This window comes from Acipenser ruthenus, chromosome 10, assembly GCF_902713425.1.
Source record: "Acipenser ruthenus chromosome 10, fAciRut3.2 maternal haplotype, whole genome shotgun sequence".
Lineage (NCBI taxonomy): Eukaryota > Metazoa > Chordata > Actinopteri > Acipenseriformes > Acipenseridae > Acipenser > Acipenser ruthenus.
Window position 1 is genome coordinate 35,969,768 of NC_081198.1, and position 19,578 is coordinate 35,989,345.

Sequence of the window (19,578 nt, forward strand, 5' to 3'; positions counted from 1 at the left end):
AAGCATGGTGGAGGTTCCTTGCAAGTTTGGGGCTGCATTTCTGCAAATGGAGTTGGGGATTTGGTCAGAATTAATGGTCTCCTCAATGCTGAGAAGTACAGGCAGATACTTATCCATCATGCAATACCATCAGGGAGGCATCTGATTGGCCCCAAATTTATTCTGCAGCATGACAACGACCCCAAACATACAGCGAAAGTCATTAAGAACTATCTTCAGCGTAAAGAAGAACAAGGAGTCCTGGAAGTGATGGTATGGCCCCCACAGAGCCCTGATCTCAACATCATCGAGTCTGTCTGGGATTACATGAAGAGAGAGAAGCAACTGAGGCTGCCTAAATCCACAGAAGAACTGTGGTTAGTTCTCCAAGATGTTTGGGCCAACCTACCTGCCGAGTTCCTTCAAAAACTGTGTGCAAGTGTACCTAGAAGAATTGATGCTGTTTTGAAGGCAAAGGGTGGTCACACCAAATATTGATTAGATGTAGATTTTTCTTCTGTTCACTCACTTTGTATTTTGTTAATTGATAAATATAAACTATTAACATGTCTATTTTTGAAAGCATTCTTACTTTTACAGCATTTTTTCACACCTGCCTAAAACTTTTGCACAGTACTGTACCTACAAATGAACGCAGCAGCATTTATTTGAAATTGACCAAAACAGCTGCAGCATTTGTTCAAGGATTGTTAATTTGAGAATGTACGGTAATAAATTGTCAACAGCTGCCCTGGTAAGATAAAGCAACAAACAACAGTAATAATAAGTCATATTTTGAATTGTTAACATGGATTTCCTGTTTATTTTTGATCCTCTTCATTTTAAAAGCAAACTACAGCGCTCCCTCTTTATTTCGCTACCTGATCTTCAGGTCAAAAAAATCATTAAATATTGAATACACTGAATTAGTGAAGGGTCCTTATACAATAAAATAGAACGCTTCTACAATTTACTGTCAACATGGAATAACCAAATTAGTCAATTATCAAGGGAGCACTGTATCGGTTTGTTCTTAACATGCTTTATACCCAGTACACTGGATAAACTATCCAAACTCATTATACTGAAGAACGATGAGCAGGTGGCTAAGGCAACTACAGGTTCAGCTGCCATCACAATGCCACATGGTTTTAGATCCGCTCCCCAGATCTAAATCCAAGCATGCTCCTATAAGGACCCTAACAGTCCTACACATGGGGGTCTGTCACACGATTCTAGCACACACTCCTCTAGAACAATACACAACACTTGGGCTGGACATTCAGGACTGAAGAGGAGAGTCAGGTTGGTGACCTTGAGACAAAACCCTGTGGAATATGGTTCAAGAACAGTCACTAGATCTGGTATTCAGCAAACATATGGTTTCTTTTCCCATGTGGGCGGCACAGATATGATTAATGGTTGACTAAGACGACTAACAGATAAAGCTGGGGTGCGGGGTCCTCCTTACAAAGGGAACGATTCCTATTGACTAAACACTTCAATACTTTTTACTTAATATTTGTTATAAGGGGTAGAGGTTTGTGTAATGTTGTAAAAATGTCCTATAATATTCCTATAATACTGAAAATATAAAATATATGAACACACTCGTTTGCATTCTTTTTGCCTATCCCATAGCCAAGCAGAGCAGTATAAGGAAACCCTCTATAGTGCAGTACTGGTTTTCCCTTAACAGTGTCTCCTGACCACAGTGTTATATTGGAGAAGCTCAGAATCTGCCTTCCATTCACACATGCGACTCTGTCCGTGGGAAAATGCTACGTAACAAACCCAGAGTTTGCATTTCACAACGTTTAATAAAATGCATTATTTAAAAGTTACAACAATCTTAACATGCTTTGAGAATGCAAAGTTACTCATTAACTGTATATAAACACTTGTAATATAATATAATCTTGCACAAATTGATACAACTCTGGAATTATAACAAGAAAAGAAGACAGTACCATGCCAGTAGGTTAGGAGAACAATTCTTTTGAAATGTACAAAATAGCAACATGTTGATCATTGACAGAAACCATTATCTTTTAAAAACAGGAGAACCTCTGCCAATGCATTCCTTCATTTTTTAAAACTCTTGGAATGTTTTACATGCCTTATAATGTGGTCCAATGAAATTAGAGGGAGCTTTGATTTCATGTCAATAAAATAAGCAGCTTCTAGACAAGTAGGCTTGGATTACCAGAATCTCACACTTGTCACTTAAAAATAAAATATACAAAAAGCTAGAATTCTGAGAGCCAGACAGCATAACTGGATCTGAGCGCCACTGAAGAATGTTCCAGAACTCCAAAAGGCTGCCCCCCCCCCAGCTTTGTCTTTTAATTATTTTGAATTTCCCTTGACACAGTTCATTAGGGAGTTATAACAAAGCGTAAAATCAATAGGTCACCTGTCTGTGTACACCATTATTTGTTTGTTAAAAAATGCGCTTTAAGCTTTTTAAAACAGTTTTGCTACTAGTGTTTAATTACCATAATGTTTCTTCAGACATGCCGTCACCAGTGGTGGGAGTGCTGGGTTAATAACCCACAGCTTTCCGCCAAGTGGACACAAGTTTGCCTTGGGCAAAGTGGCCTTTATTTTATTTAAAAGGAGTTAGATGTGGTCTTGTTAACAAGGACCGCTTAGCCATTTCTTAAGGGGGTTACTTTCTAGAGCCTTCACTTTACCTCATCCCAAGTCTATCTCCATCTCTTATCTTATCTACCTTCCCTTCAGCTTTTTGATTCCCTACCTCTTTCTCCCTTCCCCACACTATCTTTTCAAACCTTCTCTTACCCTTTTCAACTTCCACATTCCTTCTGTAACTGCAACACCTCAAGAACACAACTTAACTTCCCATAAAAAAATTAATTAAAAAAAAAAAAGCACATACTGTAACAATACAGGAACTACTTAGACAGTATTAGTGTGTCCAATACAGTTTACAGTTTACTAAATCTAACAGTTATTTTCAGTTTTGCATTTAACAGAATTGTTTGCTTATAGCATGTTTTACAAGCTTGGTCAACATTTAGAAAATTCAGTACAACTGTAATTGTAAGCTTTTGTGATTTGAAATTGAAACCGGTATTTTTGGAAATGGACAGATTTTGTTGTTTTATGTCTTTGTGTGTTCGTTTATAACCTTTCCTGTATTTGCTACTCGCTCTTTATATTAACAAATCCTTCCTCACTTTTTCTACTTTAGGTTGGTCCGTTTCAATCAGCTGTCTCTCCTGCTGGCGATTTGATCTCGGGAACCCTGTCCTCTCTCATGCTGTCCATTCGTGGGAGAGTGAGGGGGACTGCAAGGGGGCTGCTCACAGTGGGTCCCAGGCCTCCAATCATGGCCGGCAGGCTCTGGTTCCTCCTCAACCCGTCCAGCAGGCTTCCTCCTCCAGTGGTCACGAAGAGGGCAGGCTCATGGCGTTGTAGGCCCCCCTCGGGCCCTGCCTGCAGCACCTTGGTGAAGCCCATCCTCTTGAGCCTCTCCACCAGATTGACTCTGTTCTGGGTGAGGTCAGGCCGGCTCCGACTGGGCTTGAGGCCGTACACATCCTGCAGGAACACCTCGGCCGGCCGCGACGCCAGGAAGTTCTCCTGGCGAGGCTCGAAGGGGACAGGGGAACCGCACGGGGAGTGGGAGGGGGAGTTGGGAGGGGTGGAGGGAGGAGCAGGGAGAGAGGCTGCTTTTCTTGGGCTCCGAATGGGGGATGGAGTCTCCGAGACTGGGCTGCTGTACACCTGGGCGGAGATTCCATGCTCCTGCAGGAGTTTGGCCAGGCCGCTGGTGGTGCTGAGGGTGGTGGTGGAGTTGCGCCGGTGGGTGAAGGCCTCTCCCAGGCTCATGTGGCAGGACGTGACCGGAGTGCTGGGACTGGTCCTCATGGAGCTCGGAGTGCTGTCTCCGAGGGGCAGAGGTGCATACATGGAGCTAGGGAAGCCGGGGAGGAATCAAAAGTAGTGCAAAGATGAACAAGGATTTTTCAAATGTTTGATTATTTTGTTTTCAACTAAATGTTTTGTAAATACACGGTGGAAGAATATTTTGGGATTTCAATTTAAAAAAAAAAAAAAAAAAATCACACAACAGCATCCCACCAAATAACCTCTGGTCCCTTACAAAATTAAACAAAAGGAGAGAAACAGCCATTGAAATTAGAAAAAAAAAGCAAAAAAACATGAATGAATATCTTCAATGGTCTGAGATTTATTTTAAATAACAGTGTGAATTGGATTAAAACTCTACACAAATCAAAAGATCGTCAGTAACACCAAAAAAAAAAAAAAAAAAAGAGAATGTAACATTAAAACTAAGTCTGTATGGGTGTAAAATTACATGTTAAGAAGCTGTTTTCAGATAGGAGCATTTCAACCTTTATATCAAAAAGCCAGCAATCAGATATTTATTTTTTTTAATTTCTGTAGCTACAACATCCTTGTGTACTGTCCTGGTTCTGAAATAGGGGAGGACATAGAAGGGGAATCTAAAGTCAGATTATAAATCTGTATGCACCCCGACTTCTGAAACACTTACTCTAGTTGAGAGTAATGACAAAGCCCCTGAACATCATTTCATTTCGAACGCCATTTCTCACAATTCAGCCGTACCTGTGTGTGACCTGAATGATGTCAGATGGGTGAAGAATCCTGCAGTTTGTGAAGGTGTAGGTAGAGTGGGTTGAGGAAAGACACTTTCCTGGGTTATAAGCTGCACAGGAGAGACATGGAGAACGACATGAGGACTGTTTATCAAGTCAAGCACTAACCCAGGGCTTGAAATGAACTTTTCCATGCACTAGTCATCATGGAAAAATCCAACGGCCACACAGACATTTTACTGGCCAACATCGTTCCGGGGGGTGACGACGACAAAAGAAAATTCAAAAACAAGCAACATTTATGAGCAGTCTGAATGGGGTTTGAAACAATCTGCCCATGAGTGAAGATACAGCTTCTGAGATGTGCTGGGGATCTGCCCTCTCCGCAGACTGCATGTGCACACACTGTACAGCAGGGGTTTCGCTGTCGCTCGTCACTCTCGTAATTTGCGAATGTTTTTTGAAAGTGACGATTCTCGATTCATTGACTCTGCAACGTTCTCATCCCGTGGTAGGCAACGTAAATGCAGTCAGCCATTCAGAGCCTCAGTTTAATGTTGCGTGTCAGTTACCGTGGTAACCCAGACCGCTTTATGAGGCTGTACTCGGTGCTGCTGTAGCTTTCAGCCTCACATTATTCTTTGCAACCTGACAGCTTCTGCTGCTGCGCTTTCACGATTACAGAGAGTTCTGCTCAAACCTTTGCAACCGCAGTGTTCGCGCCAATGCCCCGCTGAAATAAAAAATTTACCGCTGAAATTCTCTTAACGCGCCCGTGTGTCCCCCTTCCCTGACCAGACGCAATCAATACCGATACAGTAAATTAATGCATTTTGTATTACCATGACATGTCTGACGACAGGCTAATCTTTTTTGCTTGTTTGTTTACACTTGCGTTTTCATAATTAAACTCCTGTGTTTTATTCTCCAGTCCAGTAGAATGCACTCACACACCCTCCCTTACAGGCAGTTTCATAGGAAAGCTTGGACGACAACATTAGGCTTGTTAATAACAACATAGCCCGGTGCAAATATCCCTGTTACACCCGACCATTACTTCTGGAAGAATAAGTAATAAGCTTCGGCAGTGACTGCTGAAATATAGGTTATTATAGTTGTGCTTAAAAATACTGTGTGCAGAAGATTTGTGAACCGAAAACGCATCATTAACTAAAAAAAAAAGCAGACGGTAAAGTTATAAAATATGTGAAATGTATCTTTTCTATGACCAAAAATGCTAAAATTCAGGGCCAAAATTATTCCGTATGTGTTAAGCACCAACTGTCTCTTGACCATTTCGCCAGTAGGCCTATCGAGCATGATAAAACGGCACTGTATATATGCCTACAATACATCTTGCATTGAGAAAACACCACTGGAATTGGAATAATGGAAATTATTATGTAATACAGTTCACGTGCAGCATGGTTTTGGCAAGTAGCATTTTCTAAACTATATAATTATGTGCAGTATTAAAATAAGTTAAAAATTTAGCAAATCCACAAAACCAACGAAATACATAGTGTATATTTGACATTTTATTTGTAGTGTTCTGTGTAACACGCCTATCGTTTAACCTGAAGCAGATATACGCGTTTATCATATTATCAACAACACCAACGTAAAAATAAAGCAACAATTGTTTTAAAAACTGTCCAAAATATTTACTTGGTGGCTAATGTTTTTAGAAAGTATTAGTCACTAGTGACTACAAAAATTTAGAACCCAGGGGAAACCCTGCTGCACAGTCAGCAGCCCTTTCTGGCAGAATCACACATATACTAGCTCCTCTTCTATGACAGCGCTAGCGGTTGAACCATCTGACATCACTGACAGGAACCTTGCCCCCTTTATTCTCTGCAGCTGCCATCTTTCTACCTCAGCAATGTGCTTGTTTGTCATTACTAGATTTAGCCCGGTCTGTTCATCAACCCTATATTAAAAATAATTTAAATAATTAAAAAAAATAATAAAAAAAATGCTAATTTTGTTGTTTCAACAATAAATATTTCAACAATACAAGTTGTTCAAATTAATATATAGGGAGATCATAGATGCATATTATTTAATAGTAAAAAAATAATTTAACTAACTATATTCAATAAATACTATGATTCTTGTTGTTTTAGTCAACAGCTTCTGTTTATTAAAGATACAGTGGTCTGTTGCAAATTCACACCACTGGCACAGAGCGCTGGCATTCAAAGTGTTAAGGGTACAAAAACATACCCGCCACTGTGGCGTATAAGAATGTGAAATTAACCCGCGTTTGGTGGGGGGGTGGGTGTTAATTTCGATCCCTGTTAACCTCATTAAGGACTGGACTGGTTCCAAAGCTTACCAGAAGAGGGGGCTGTAGTGCTGAGGATTTGGGACTTTGGTAGGAAGATGTTTGGAGGACTCTCCTCTTCCTGGGGGGCTCGTTTCTTGTCCTCTGGCGTTGAGGTATATTGGACTTGGAAGGTGATTCCTTCCTCCTCCTCCTCATCCTCTTCCCTCTTTGCCCTCTGTTCCTCATCCTCCTCCAGGTCTGATATGTGGTACACTCTGTCCTCCAGCAGTGGTTTGAAGCCTTTGGTGACGACCCCAGGTCGGCGGTCTAGAATGGTGGCCAGGTGTGGCTGAGCCAGCTGCTGCCAATGGTGCAGAGTCAAGGACCCTAAAGAAAGGTAAGATAATGGATAACATGTAAGAAGATGGGTTTTAAAGCCTTGCGTGGCAAACAGTGGGGTACAACATTTACTGTATGTTTAGAAGTGTTTGGTGGCTATCTCTGATCAAGCTGTGAGTGTACTGCTTGCGCACACTTTGCTTTGTCAGGCCCACAAGCAAAGCAAGTCGGGTCTGTCATGCAGAGAGAGAGAGAGAGCGAGAGAGAGAGAGAGCGAGAAAGAATATAGCAGGGGAGGCAGAGCTAAAGGAATGTTAAAAGGTTAGCACATGTTTATTGTACAGTGATGATTTTTCTAAATACAATGCATTGTATGTTGCCTGCTTTTATGCTATGTCATTTCTACTAGTATTGGGTATTACTTTAGAGCCATTCATTCTGATTGGTGGGGTAAAATGGTACTGTCATTTATTTAGCTATCCTTTTTGGCTTCAAAATAATGAAAGTGGCATGGCATAATAGCTGTGTTAATCCTCGCTTTCTCCTAATCTGGGATACTTACAAATGTGTTTAAATAATGAACTTGAATGACTTCCTATAGTTAAAGATATATTCTGACATTTGTGAAATTTAGCAACACTGTGAAATTCAAGCCGATTCTCTTAATAAAGGGATCAGTATAATCAATTAGTCTCATTACTTCTGATCGGAGTTAGAATAGGGTTTAGTGATATACAATTAGTGTTGTTCTGCCGAGTCCTAGTAACGGACATAGATTAATAGAATTCTGTTTCGGGGGGGTTAAATATTAACCCATTGTTACAGAATCTGGAGACCCCGGAATACAGTTACACGTTTATATCACTGACATTCTGAGAGTGAGATCTACTCGCTCAGCAAAATTGTAGGTGTAGCTGCTAATAGGTTCCCATGGGGATGTGACTTATCTTAAATTAGGGGTTTCTAATTTTAAACATATAAATGTGTAAGTTGTGAATAATGTCCTATTCATAGAACAGTTGTATTGGGGTCCTGCATAGCACAGTGCACTTTTCCAATTGTTATTGGAGGGCATAAGTTTCACAGATAACCAAGGTAAAAACGTGTTCAGAAAGGAAGTATAGGCCCTACACTGTCGTAACAGTAAGGGACAACTTTATTTAAAAGTAGTTAAAAAAATTTCTTCTCACACCATTTACGCAGTTGAAAGTTTTTCCTATTTCCTGTAAAGTGCTAAACCCCTCAGGAGCAGACCATCGTACCTTCTATTGGTTTGACAATCTGCAGTTTATCAGGCAGGAAGCTCCTGAAGCTGCTGGAAGTCCCCGATATATCGGTGTAGTCGGAGCGGTTTGTCCCCGTGCTGCAGCCGCTGCCTTCCCCGTCCTCCTCTGCCAGAGCCTGCAGCTTCCTCTCCTGCTCCTCCTCCAAGAACTGCTGCTCGCACAGGTAATTCTGCCGACGCAGGGAAAGCCGGTGCAGCGCCGCCCCCAGGTCACTGCTGCCAGGGCTGCTGGGCTGTCCCAGCCTGTGCCCATCCCTGAGACACACACAACCAAACACTCTGTTAGGAAAGCTGGAGAAACACTGAGGCACCAGGACATTAGCTCGCTAAACATGCTAAACATGTTCTTACAGACAGACAGACATAAACTGATAGACAGTGCATATAAGGGCAGCAGTATGGAGTAGTGGTTAGGGCTCTGGACTCTTGACCGGAGAGTTGTGGGTTCAATCCCCAGTGGGGGACACTGCTGTTGTACCCTTGAGCAAGGTACTTTACCTAGATTGCTCCAGTAAAAACCCAACTGTATAAATGGGTAATTGTATGTAAAAATAATGTGATATCTGTATAATGTGAAATAATGTATATGTGATATCTTGTAACAATTGTAAGTCGCCCTGGATAAGGGCATCTGCTAAGAAATAAATCTGCTAAGAAATAAATCATAAGTAGGTATAAGTACCTGCATAAGTAGATATTTATTGATACACAATTACCCATTTATTTGAAGTTACTTGTTTATAAGCAGTCAATAGATCTGCAATAGGGGCGGTTGTGTGTGTCCACCTTTAGACTACATTACAATTTTGTCCACATAGTCCATATGTATGTTGACAAAGATTAATATTGGTAGTTTCTGCTTTTATTGGAGTTCCACAAAAGCAGTGTGTATAGGGGACGCATTGTACATCCCAGTTACAAAGAAAATCTGAGCAGAACAATAAGATCACATTAGCTACTGTAGGTTACAATTGAGCAGCGCTGCTGTGCTCGGAAGCATTCCTGCTGATAACCAACTTTAATCTCACATTTAAACATGTCATTGTTTTACCTGTAGTAGATCGTATTTTGTATTACCTGTATAATTTAAATGGAGAATCATATTGGAACTAAGTGTGGAGTAGTGGTTAGGGCTCTGGACTCTTGACCGGAGGGTCGTGGGTTCAATCCCAGGTTGGGGACACTGCTGCTGTATCCTTGAGCAAGGTACTTTACCTAGATTGCTCCAGTAATAACCCAACTGTATAAATGGGTAATTGTATGTAAAAATAATGTGATATCTTATAACAATTGTAAGTCGCCCTGGATAAGGGCGTCTACTAAGAAATAAATAATAATAATATCCAGAACTGTACATACCTGGGGCTGTGTGTTGCCTGCTCAGTGCTGCTCTTGTCCCCAGACAGGAAGGGCTGTGCCATCATGATGACGTTGGTTTGGTTTGATCCAGGGATGGGCAGCGGGCGGAGAGTCATGGGGGAGTGAGACCGTACCATCTCGTTTATAGTCTTGACAGCGTCAAAAACCCGTTTCTGTTTGTTCCTGTGGAGGGAAGGAATCAACAACAGCTGAAATCACATATACTGGGATGGGACCAATGCTCCCACTCCCCATCTCACTGGTGAGTGGGTTAGGTAGCGTGGGCACTACGTATTGTATTGTAATGTCTATGCTTGCTGCATTATTACTAAAACTTTCTGAGATCAAACTATAAAAAGGCATTGGGCGAAACTTTTTCCTACTTGACCATTCTCTCTTACATACGGCTTTCTTTTGTGTAATGGACTACATTATTCCGAACACTGTTATAATACACACTTACACTCCTGTGTGTGAACAGCCCTCTGATGGTCAAGCCTACCTTTGGTCATGGAAAGAGGTCTCCTCCTCAACACTGAGCTCCCTGCGCATCGTCCCTTCAATCTCCGCAGCCAAGGAGTCCTGTAACACACAACCACACAGCTGTCAGCCTCACATTTAAACTATAGTATTAAAGTAAATGTTCCTATCCTTAATTAACTACATTACCCTTTTTACCACTTGCTTAGTATAACTTTTCATTCCAACTGAAGGCAAACCAGGGTGGCACAGCAAGTCTTCAGCACGGTTCCTAATGTTGCCCAGTAAAGGAAGCCAATAGATGGAGGCTGACATTAAAGAGAGGGCTGCTCTATAGTGTTGTACCTTCAGCAGCTTTTCAGATTGAAGATGATACACCAGAAATAAAAACCTTGTCTGCATTATGAGAAGTGGAGCAGCAAGCTGCCACCGTTGGCTCCTGTACGGTAAATCACACCAGGTGGGGTTTGTAATGAATTATTCTTATTTATTTCTTAGCAGACGCCCTTATCCAGGGCGACTTACAATTGTTATAAGATATCACTTTATTTTTACATACAATTAAATTATTTTTATATACAATTACCCATTTATACAGTTGGGTTTTTACTGGAGCAATCTAGGTAAAGTACCTTGCTCAAGGGTACAGCAGCAGTGTCCCCCACCTGGGATTGAACCCACGACCCTCCGGTCAGGAGTCCAGAGCCCTAACCACTACTCCACACTGCTGCCCAGTGTATTGAAACATGAATGGAAACTGGAGCTGGGAGGCATGGTCTGTGAAAGGCACACTCCAAATGGTCTCACCATGGGGAAGATCCCGTAGGATTGGTGGCGTCTCATGGAGGTGGTGGCCATGGTTTTGCTCCGCAGCTCCTTGTTCTCCTCCTGGGATTCATGGAGCATTCCCAGACACTCTGCATTCAGATCCTGAAGATCATGTAGCTGAAACACAAGAAAAAGAATGAATATATATGCAGCACTGTACAGAACAGAGGCTATGTATTCAAGGAAGGGCTCAAAAGGCATTATGGTTATGGTCTATCAATACATTTATTTGATTTTTTTCAAATGTTATTTTTGTTTGGACACAGTAAGGTAAAATGGGTTAAATCAGGTTGTATTTTATCATACTGCTAACAAATAAAACATGAATATACCTCAATTTAATACACTTATTAAAAAGTAAATACCTTTACTTGTTAAAACCAGCTGATACATATCATTGTACTTTATGGGTAGAAATCTAAATCCTGTCAATGACGATACCTGGGCAATGTACAAAAACAAGGCATGCAAGGGACGAATGAACCTTGAGCTGCTTATAGTTATTTGGTTTGCAGTTGCTGTGTAAGATGCCATTAAAAAGAGATTTGCATTTTAAGGTTCATAAATCATTTACATTTATTGTGTGTACTCATGGCGTCCGAGAAGATATGTGCATATCAATCCACATTGTTTACCTAGTTAACAAAAGACAACATATCTTGTTCTCTGCTCACCAGAAAAGGGCCACAATGCAACACTTAGATTTCAACATGTATATAACAACTACCCTTACCTATTTTGTGGATTTGTAAATTCCTACAAGCTCTCCTCATGGGTTACTCAAACAGATCTTTACATACATTAATAACATTGCTTACCTCTGCTGTGAGTTGGCGCTGAGCGACTTTGGAGGCTTGCAGATGTATTTTCAGCTCTTCTTTTTCAATGGCCAACTGGACAGGAAAAGCAAAATATTTCAAGTATAAGGGCTGTTAAAATTATCCTTCTATAAAACCTTGGGGGAAACACTCCAAGATTGTATTGTATAAAAAAGACTTGTATTTGCCCCTTCCTTATTCCATTGGGGATTTTGAATTGTTCCCTGGTTTTAAATCAAAATTAAAAACTAAATGTATATGTAGAAAGTAGCCCAATTTGTACTTATTTATTGTTAAAATGTGAGATTATTGTAACAAAATTAGCTATGCAAGTGTAAATTGTATGGTATCAAGTGACATATTGTTCTCAGTATACTTATACAAATCAACATTTGTGGTGCACTTATTAAATACAGACACAAAAAAATGAAGAAAAAAAACCACATTGTGCAGCTGTGTGTCTGTGTGCAGCTACAGCCAAAAGTTTTGCATCAGCTAGAATTTTAGGATTGAGACAATTTAAAAAACTACATGAACATAATGTACATCTTTTATTTAACATTATGTAATCAAAGAAACTACAAAATGATATTGCAAAAGTCTACTGGAAGTCATAATAGTAGTACAGTACACATTTTTCAATTTGACAGTTTTTCGTTCAGTACATGGAAAACTACAAAAAGCTTTATGTAATTCAATATATTAAATTAACATTTTTTCAGCAGGTTTCATTTAACTTTATGAAGCAAAATGACTTAATTCTATAGGGCGATGTCAAACTTTTGGCCCTAGCTGTAGGTGTGCGTGTGTGCATGTGCCTGCCTCTCCCCCACCTCTTTGACGCGGTGCTGCAGGTCCACGATCTGGGACAGCAGGTTTGCGATCTCCTCCTGGTGCCTCACCAGATCCTCGTTCTTCTGGGACAGCTCCTCCGTCAGCCTCACCATATGGCTGTTGGATTCCCCTGCAGGCAACAGCACAAGCAGCTCAGCCAGGTGACACTCGCAATGCACCTCACAGCAGCAACCACTCAAATGTGAACAAATGTGATTTTACTCTGCTTGGGGAGGGTTGTATAAGGTATCCAATTTAATCCTCGTCGGGTTAGGTATGGGTATAAATAGGTTAACACAAGTTTGCTAATGAAATGCTTCTTTGTCTAGCATGACATACACTATCCCCTCCCTTTACCACCTCTCAAAAGCACAGTTTAAAAACATACTTCAAAAAGATGCAAAACAATGAGAATGGCTTTGAATTGTACAGTATTGAAAAAAATGTATTCTGAGCTGTACTCTCTAACCATCGACAGTCATGGTGTATTTCAGGTATGTCTTATTAGTTATTACTATTATTTATTTCTTAGCAGACACCCCTATCCAGGGCGACTTACAATTGCTACAATATATCACATTATTTTTACATATAATTACATTATTTTTTAGACATTATTATTACATACAATTACCCATTTATACAGTTGGGTTTTTACTGGAGCAATCTAGGTAAAGTACCTTGCTCAAGGGTATAGCAGCAGCGTCCCCCACCTGGGACTGAACCCACGACCCTCCAGTCAAGAGTCCAGAGCCCTAACCACTACTCCACACTGCTGCCCTATGTACTCACCGAGTTCCTGCACACAATCGCTGACCAACTGCTGTTCCTTCTCCTCAGAAGTGATGGTCTCCATCTTCAGATGGCAGGCCTGGAACAAGGTATTGGAGTAACATGCATGGTTCCCCGCCCAAGATATAAACACATACACAACTAGGATATCGTGACCTAAATCCAGAACACTGTAATAGCATTACAGAAAAAGAATGCCTGGGAGACTTTTACATATAGCAAACTTGGTCTGTTCAGAGAAAACCTATTCAAAAAGTAGGTGCCCCGACGAGGCAGTGTCTATGTGCTGTGTGAAGTGTGGCTCGCTGGGGTACCTTGGAGCGCAGGGCCAGGTTCTCCTCCTCCATATCCCTCAGTTTGCTCTGCAGCGCTTCCAGCTGGTTGAGACCCTGAGCCATAGTGAAGGACTCATTGTGGCGCAGCGGCGTGGAGCAGCTGGAGTCGGTCTCGCTCTCCTCCGAGGCACTGGCCACGATGCGCAGCAGCTCGTCCTTCTTCGACAGCTCATGCTGCAGCTGGTTCACCTGCAGAGAGCAAACACAGGGTGAGGATAGACACAGCACCAGAGCAGCCTGGCTAAAGAAAACTCTTCCAACTCCTTATTGGCAGTTAAACACAACTTGACGTTTTAAAAAATTGGAACATGGAAGTAATTAGTTAAGCAAGTGTGATAGTGTTTAATCAAGCCCCACCAACATCAGTAAGCTTGAATGAAATGTCTGAGCAATTCTTTAAAATCTATTTCCTAACTCCATTGTACCATTATTACTGGTGATCGTTGGTGCTTGTTTGGTTGTTCACTTGTTTTATTTATTTATTTATTTTTTAATTAAAAAATGTGCAAATATTTCAAATAAAACACCAGCTATATTTGTGGATCCTGGCACCTGTATTGTAGGTCACGTGGTCTGATTGATGAACTACTGACTGGGGACCAGGAAGCTGCAGCAGCCTGCAACAGAGCACTGTCTTTGACAGATCTGCATATCACAAACACCAGCAAAGAACATACCTTCAACAATAAGAAAGAGGGACCTGTGATTAGTTTGGTTAGTGCTGCCCTCACCTGGTCGAAGGACTGAGCCAGCTGCTCCTCCAGGACCTCGCTCCGTTCAGCCAGTACATGGTTGCGTTGCAGCAGGGACTGGCCTATCCGAGCTGCCAGCTCCAGATCCCGATCGCGCTGCAGCAAGGAAACACCAAACACAGTCAGGGTGTCCGAATGGAGAACAAGCGCTCCTGTTAATGGCACTTATTGGGAGTCATAGTTAAGAAATGTGTTCTGGCTGTTGAAATGGCATTGTGGGGAAACCCTAACCAGAGTCATGCCAGGATATCAGATAAGACTGTCACTGTTATAGCAGTTCAATCCGTTCAACAGGCTTGGGTGTGACTTATTACTCCAGTCTGCAAACTGTAACATTTTTTTGAAAGTAAAATACCGTCAATGGTAAAACTCCAGTGAAGCATCTCAGAATGTTAATGCAAGGACTCTGAAGTTTACTTAGTTTCTTGCTACTTAGGGTCATCCTTCCAAAGATGGATCCTTACACACCGATATCTGTCCTGTCACACTCTACATGGTAAACATGACGACTGCCTTGAATTGTTACTAAACTTCTAAAAACTTTTATCACAGGCTCCTCGCCTTCTAGTGACCTTAGGGCTGTGTTTGAGAACAATCTGATAAACTTTCTATTTTATTCAATGTACAAAAATATACAATATGCAATCAAGAGGACATGCTGTGAGTGCGTGTACTGGTTTTTGTAAAACTACTGCTGTGCAAATAGTGCAGTAAACAGGAAAAATTCTCAGCATTTTATATTCAATATAATAGTGCAGAGTGCTAATTTAGAAACTAAATAGCGTACCTCAGCCAGCAGATGTATGACCATGTCGATGTCATTGTAGGTTTTGGTCATCTGCGCCACTCTGTCTGAACCTTGAACTGGAGGAAAAAAAAAAAAAAGGAAACCCATATTTAATATTCAGTTAAAACAGGGATACCCAATGCTGCTCAAACACACTGTGCTAGCATCTTATTCAAAGCACCTCATTGGGCATGATGGCACTTTATACAGGTCTTGAAAAAAGCAGAGGAAAGACAACTGGTCAATACAGCAGACCAGTAAACTAATGGTCTGTGTGTCCATTTGTATTTCTTCTTCAAAATACAGTAAGACACTGAAACTATTTAATTAGTTTTATTTAGGGTGATTGTTCTATAAAGCTAGTGGTGAATGCGTTGAACATCACAGAAAAGTAGCCCACCAGGACTAGCACATTAATTGTGACATTGTACTGTAACCAGCATATTGTAATATTGGCTTTAATGTGTTGCTACAAGCCTACAGGTTAGTAAGTGGGTGTAGCCGTCCATAGAAATTACTGTGAGGGGTTACAGAGGAAGATCACCACAGATTACCTTGGGAAAGGCTGTGGGGCTCCAACGCAAGGAAGGCTGGAGGCAGAGAGAAGGGAGCAGAGGGAAGGACAGAGAAAACCATTAGAGCTGGGAGGGGAGGAGGGGGTGGGGGTAAGTCCTGCAGAGAGGTAGAATACTGTAAAATGATGAGGCACATACATAATAAAAAAGAGAGATGACAAGATACCAGTATTTAAACAAATAGTCTTTAGATTAACCAAAGTATACAGGAGAATAAAAAAAAACATTTGAATGAAAATAAGGTACTGTTTTGATTAAGTGCCATAAACTGTGCATTGAAAGTGTTTACACTATGCATCAAAGTCCAACCCTTTCCTGTCCAACCACTCTCTGCTCGACCCTCTCCAATCTGGCTTCCGCTCTGCTCACTCCACTGAAACCGCCCTCCTGTCTGTCACCAACTCACTTAAGTCTGTCCTAATTCTCCTCGACCTCTCTGCTGCCTTTGACACTGTTGATCACTCTATTCTACTATCATCTCTCGCTGACCTGGGGATCTCTGGCACTGCTCTGGCCTGGTTCTCCTCCTACCTCTCCAATCACACTTACCAGGTAACCTGGCATGGAGCAACCTCCACACCTGACCCTCTCCTAACAGGAGTCCCCCAAGGGTCAGTCTTGGGTCCTCTCCTGTTCTCTCTCTACACCCGCTCCCTGGGCCCCCTCATCGCATCCTATGGTTTCTCATACCATTTCTATGCTGATGATGCTCAGATTTTCCTCTCCTTCCCCACCTCTGACTCCACCATCTCCTCCCGTATCTCTACCTGTCTATCTGCCATTTCCTCCTGGATGCACTCGCATCACCTCAAACTCAACCTCTCTAAATCTGACCTCCTTTTCTTTCCCTCCTCCTCCCCCTCCTCTGATCTCTCTATCTCTGTTCCTCTGGAATCTACCACACTCTCTCCATCTTCCTCTGCTAAGATCCTCGGTGTCACCCTGGACCTCTGCCTGTCTTATTCCCAGCACATCTCCACTCTGGCACACACTTGCTGATTCTTCCTGAGCAACATCCGAAGAATCCGACCCTTCCTCACCAACTACGCTACCCAGCTCCTGGTCCAGGCCTTGGTACTCTCCCGCCTAGACTACTGCAACTCCCTCCTGGCTGGCCTCCCTGCGTCCGCCACCGTCCGCTCCAGCTCATCCAAAACTCCGCTGCCCGCCTGGTGTTCTCTCTGCCTCGCTTCTCCCACGCTACTCCACTACTCCGCACACTCCACTGGCTCCCGATCACCGCTCGCATCCAGTTCAAGACTCTTGTAGTAGCCTACAGATGCCTTGACCAGACTGCACCCAGCTACCTCCAGACCCTCATCTCTCCCTACACCCCCTCTCGACCTCTCCGCTCCGCCTGCAGTAGAAGACTAGCTCTACCTCCGCTACGCTCCCCCGCCTCCCGAGCCCGCTCCTTCTCCACCCTTGCTCCACAGTGGTGGAATGACCTTCCCACAGATGTGAGGACTGCCCAGTCCCTGACCACATTCCGGCACCTCCTTAAGACTCACCTCTTCAAACAGCACCTGTAGAACTCCTCTGTTTGTATCCTGGGACACTATCACCCTTCATTTAAATGTGCTTTATTTTGCTCTTATCTGCCCCCTATTTTTACTGCATTTAATCCTGTACTTCAGAATACTGTAATAATAATAATAATAATAATAATAATAATAATAATCATCATCAAAGACGTCAATTTAACAAACCACTCCCAGGAATTTCAATTTGCCTTAAGAGTGCCAATGTCAATATAGACTATTCCCCATATAGACTTTTACAATTTGATAATATATCATATACCAGTCTTTGATACCATAGTCAGCCCTATAAAAAGTGTTTTTTTAAGTTTCTGTCTCCACTGTTCAATATTCCTCATTCTAGTCTATCAGCACTAGGAAAGTGAGACACAACAGCAGTCTCATGATTAGAGAGCCACAAAAAGGCTACAAATTGAGTCCACTCGAGTTTGTGAAGGTCACACAGTATCACCCTGCATTCCGTCACATCAGCATGAGCTAACCTCATGAATAAATGGGACAGGGGAGAAAAACCTTCTAGTTTGGGAATTAAAAATGCAAATCACACAGCAATCAGAGCTAGTCCCCAGGTCCTGGAAGCACTAGGACTAGACCATGACCTTCAGCTGTACTAAAAAGCAGAGGCAGTCACATAAACTTCTAAAAACAATGACTTATTATTAGACCATATGGCCATCATTCAAAACAGTCGGTCTGCTGAACTTAGGTAGGTACTGTAGGTAGGAGTCGACAAAAGTACCCCATCTGTCTGTCTATAGTCTTGCTCAATCCTACCTGGTTGAAAAACTGTCCAAAAACTCCACTGAAGAAACGTCTCCTGCCGTCCACATTAGATCATTAGAGTAACACAGGATTCCGTTCAGTTCAGAATAAATACAACAATGCAGAGATATCAGTGCTGCACAGAAACATACCCACCCACAGAGTGTGACCTTAGTGATAAAACAGTACAGCTGCATTAGTATATGCTGTAGTTAATTTGTAACCCAATGCAAATATAATCATAAACATCTTATAAAATTACAAATTACACTTGTACCTTGATTCTTGAAATGTATTTTTTTTATTTTTGTTTACGACTGTAATTCGCCCTGGATAAGGGCGTTTGCTAAGAAATAAATAATAATAATAATAATAATAATAATAATAACACTGGGGTAAACAGCTTTCAAAGCAAGTTGATATTTTTAGAACCCTGCGTCAAAAAGCATTCTTTCAAATGCTTTCATGTGTCCCCTCTTTGCTTATAACAGACAGGAGAGTGTGTCCTATATTCTGTATTTTGATCACAGCCTCAGGGATACGTGTGCTATTTTTATACTTCTGTGTGCCACTTGAGAGCTTAATTATTGCCTGAAATGTGATATCTGACAACAGCAACATTGAGAGCATTACAAACACTTACCATGCTAATATTAACAATGTGTATGCCCCACCTCTACTCCATAGTAAGAATGGAGCAGATTTATTGAGAGTATCCTTTAAATCACATTTCTAATGTTAATGTTACAAAGCATTTTTTTGCTGGCAAGTAAGAACTTTTCCTTTTAGGTCTAGCAATTCTTTTAAAGGTCATGCAAACTACTGTACTTGTTATATTCTTGTGCACTGGCTTGCAGTCTTTCACAATCATACTCCCAAACATAACATCTACTGCATCTACTGCTAGTAATTGAAGCAGCTCACCTTCCAAAGCGAAAGTTTCATACAGTTCCTCATTCTTACAGACATCTGTGTTAGAGAAAGGCATGACGTCTCCCCTTTCGTTTACATCCTTGCAGGGAAGTGAGGGGAGGCTCACATAAAGCCAATGTGACAATCTGACATGCAGCGTGTGACATCACACACAAGACCTTACAGCCCAGCACACAGCTCCACACTCTCTCTCTCACACACACACACACCCCCTCTGCTCTGCCAAGTCATCTGGTCTACTGCTAAATTGCCATGCTGTAGGTCCAGTCCACTTGCAAACGGTGATACTGAAATACT

General features: G+C 41.8%; 1 protein-coding gene across 7 annotated transcripts in view; it reads right to left on the minus strand.

Moving 5' to 3' along the window:
* Positions 1-583: 583 nt before the first annotated feature.
* The window catches only part of LOC117413205 (trafficking kinesin-binding protein 2-like), a 33,102-nt gene continuing 14,107 nt past the window's right edge, over positions 584-19,578 (minus strand). For 3 of the 7 annotated variants that reach the window (XM_059032114.1, XM_034022030.3, XM_034022040.3), the window contains 14 exons: positions 16,025-16,060; positions 15,471-15,547; positions 14,663-14,779; positions 13,911-14,120; positions 13,597-13,675; positions 12,804-12,934; positions 11,971-12,045; positions 11,132-11,269; positions 10,347-10,426; positions 9,845-10,027; positions 8,463-8,740; positions 6,931-7,248; positions 4,600-4,699; positions 584-3,922 (listed from right to left, as the gene is read on the minus strand). In XM_059032114.1, coding sequence (XP_058888097.1) covers positions 3,208-3,922; positions 4,600-4,699; positions 6,931-7,248; positions 8,463-8,740; positions 9,845-10,027; positions 10,347-10,426; positions 11,132-11,269; positions 11,971-12,045; positions 12,804-12,934; positions 13,597-13,675; positions 13,911-14,120; positions 14,663-14,779; positions 15,471-15,547; positions 16,025-16,060 — 2,537 coding nt within the window. In that variant the 3' untranslated portion in view covers positions 584-3,207. Of the gene's footprint in view, positions 3,923-4,599; positions 4,700-6,930; positions 7,249-8,462; positions 8,741-9,844; positions 10,028-10,346; positions 10,427-11,131; positions 11,270-11,970; positions 12,046-12,803; positions 12,935-13,596; positions 13,676-13,910; positions 14,121-14,662; positions 14,780-15,470; positions 15,548-16,024; positions 16,061-18,360; positions 18,471-19,272; positions 19,462-19,578 lie in introns of those variants that run through there. The other 4 variants (XM_034022057.3, XM_034022067.3, XM_059032115.1 and 1 more) reach the window with 4 other exon arrangements.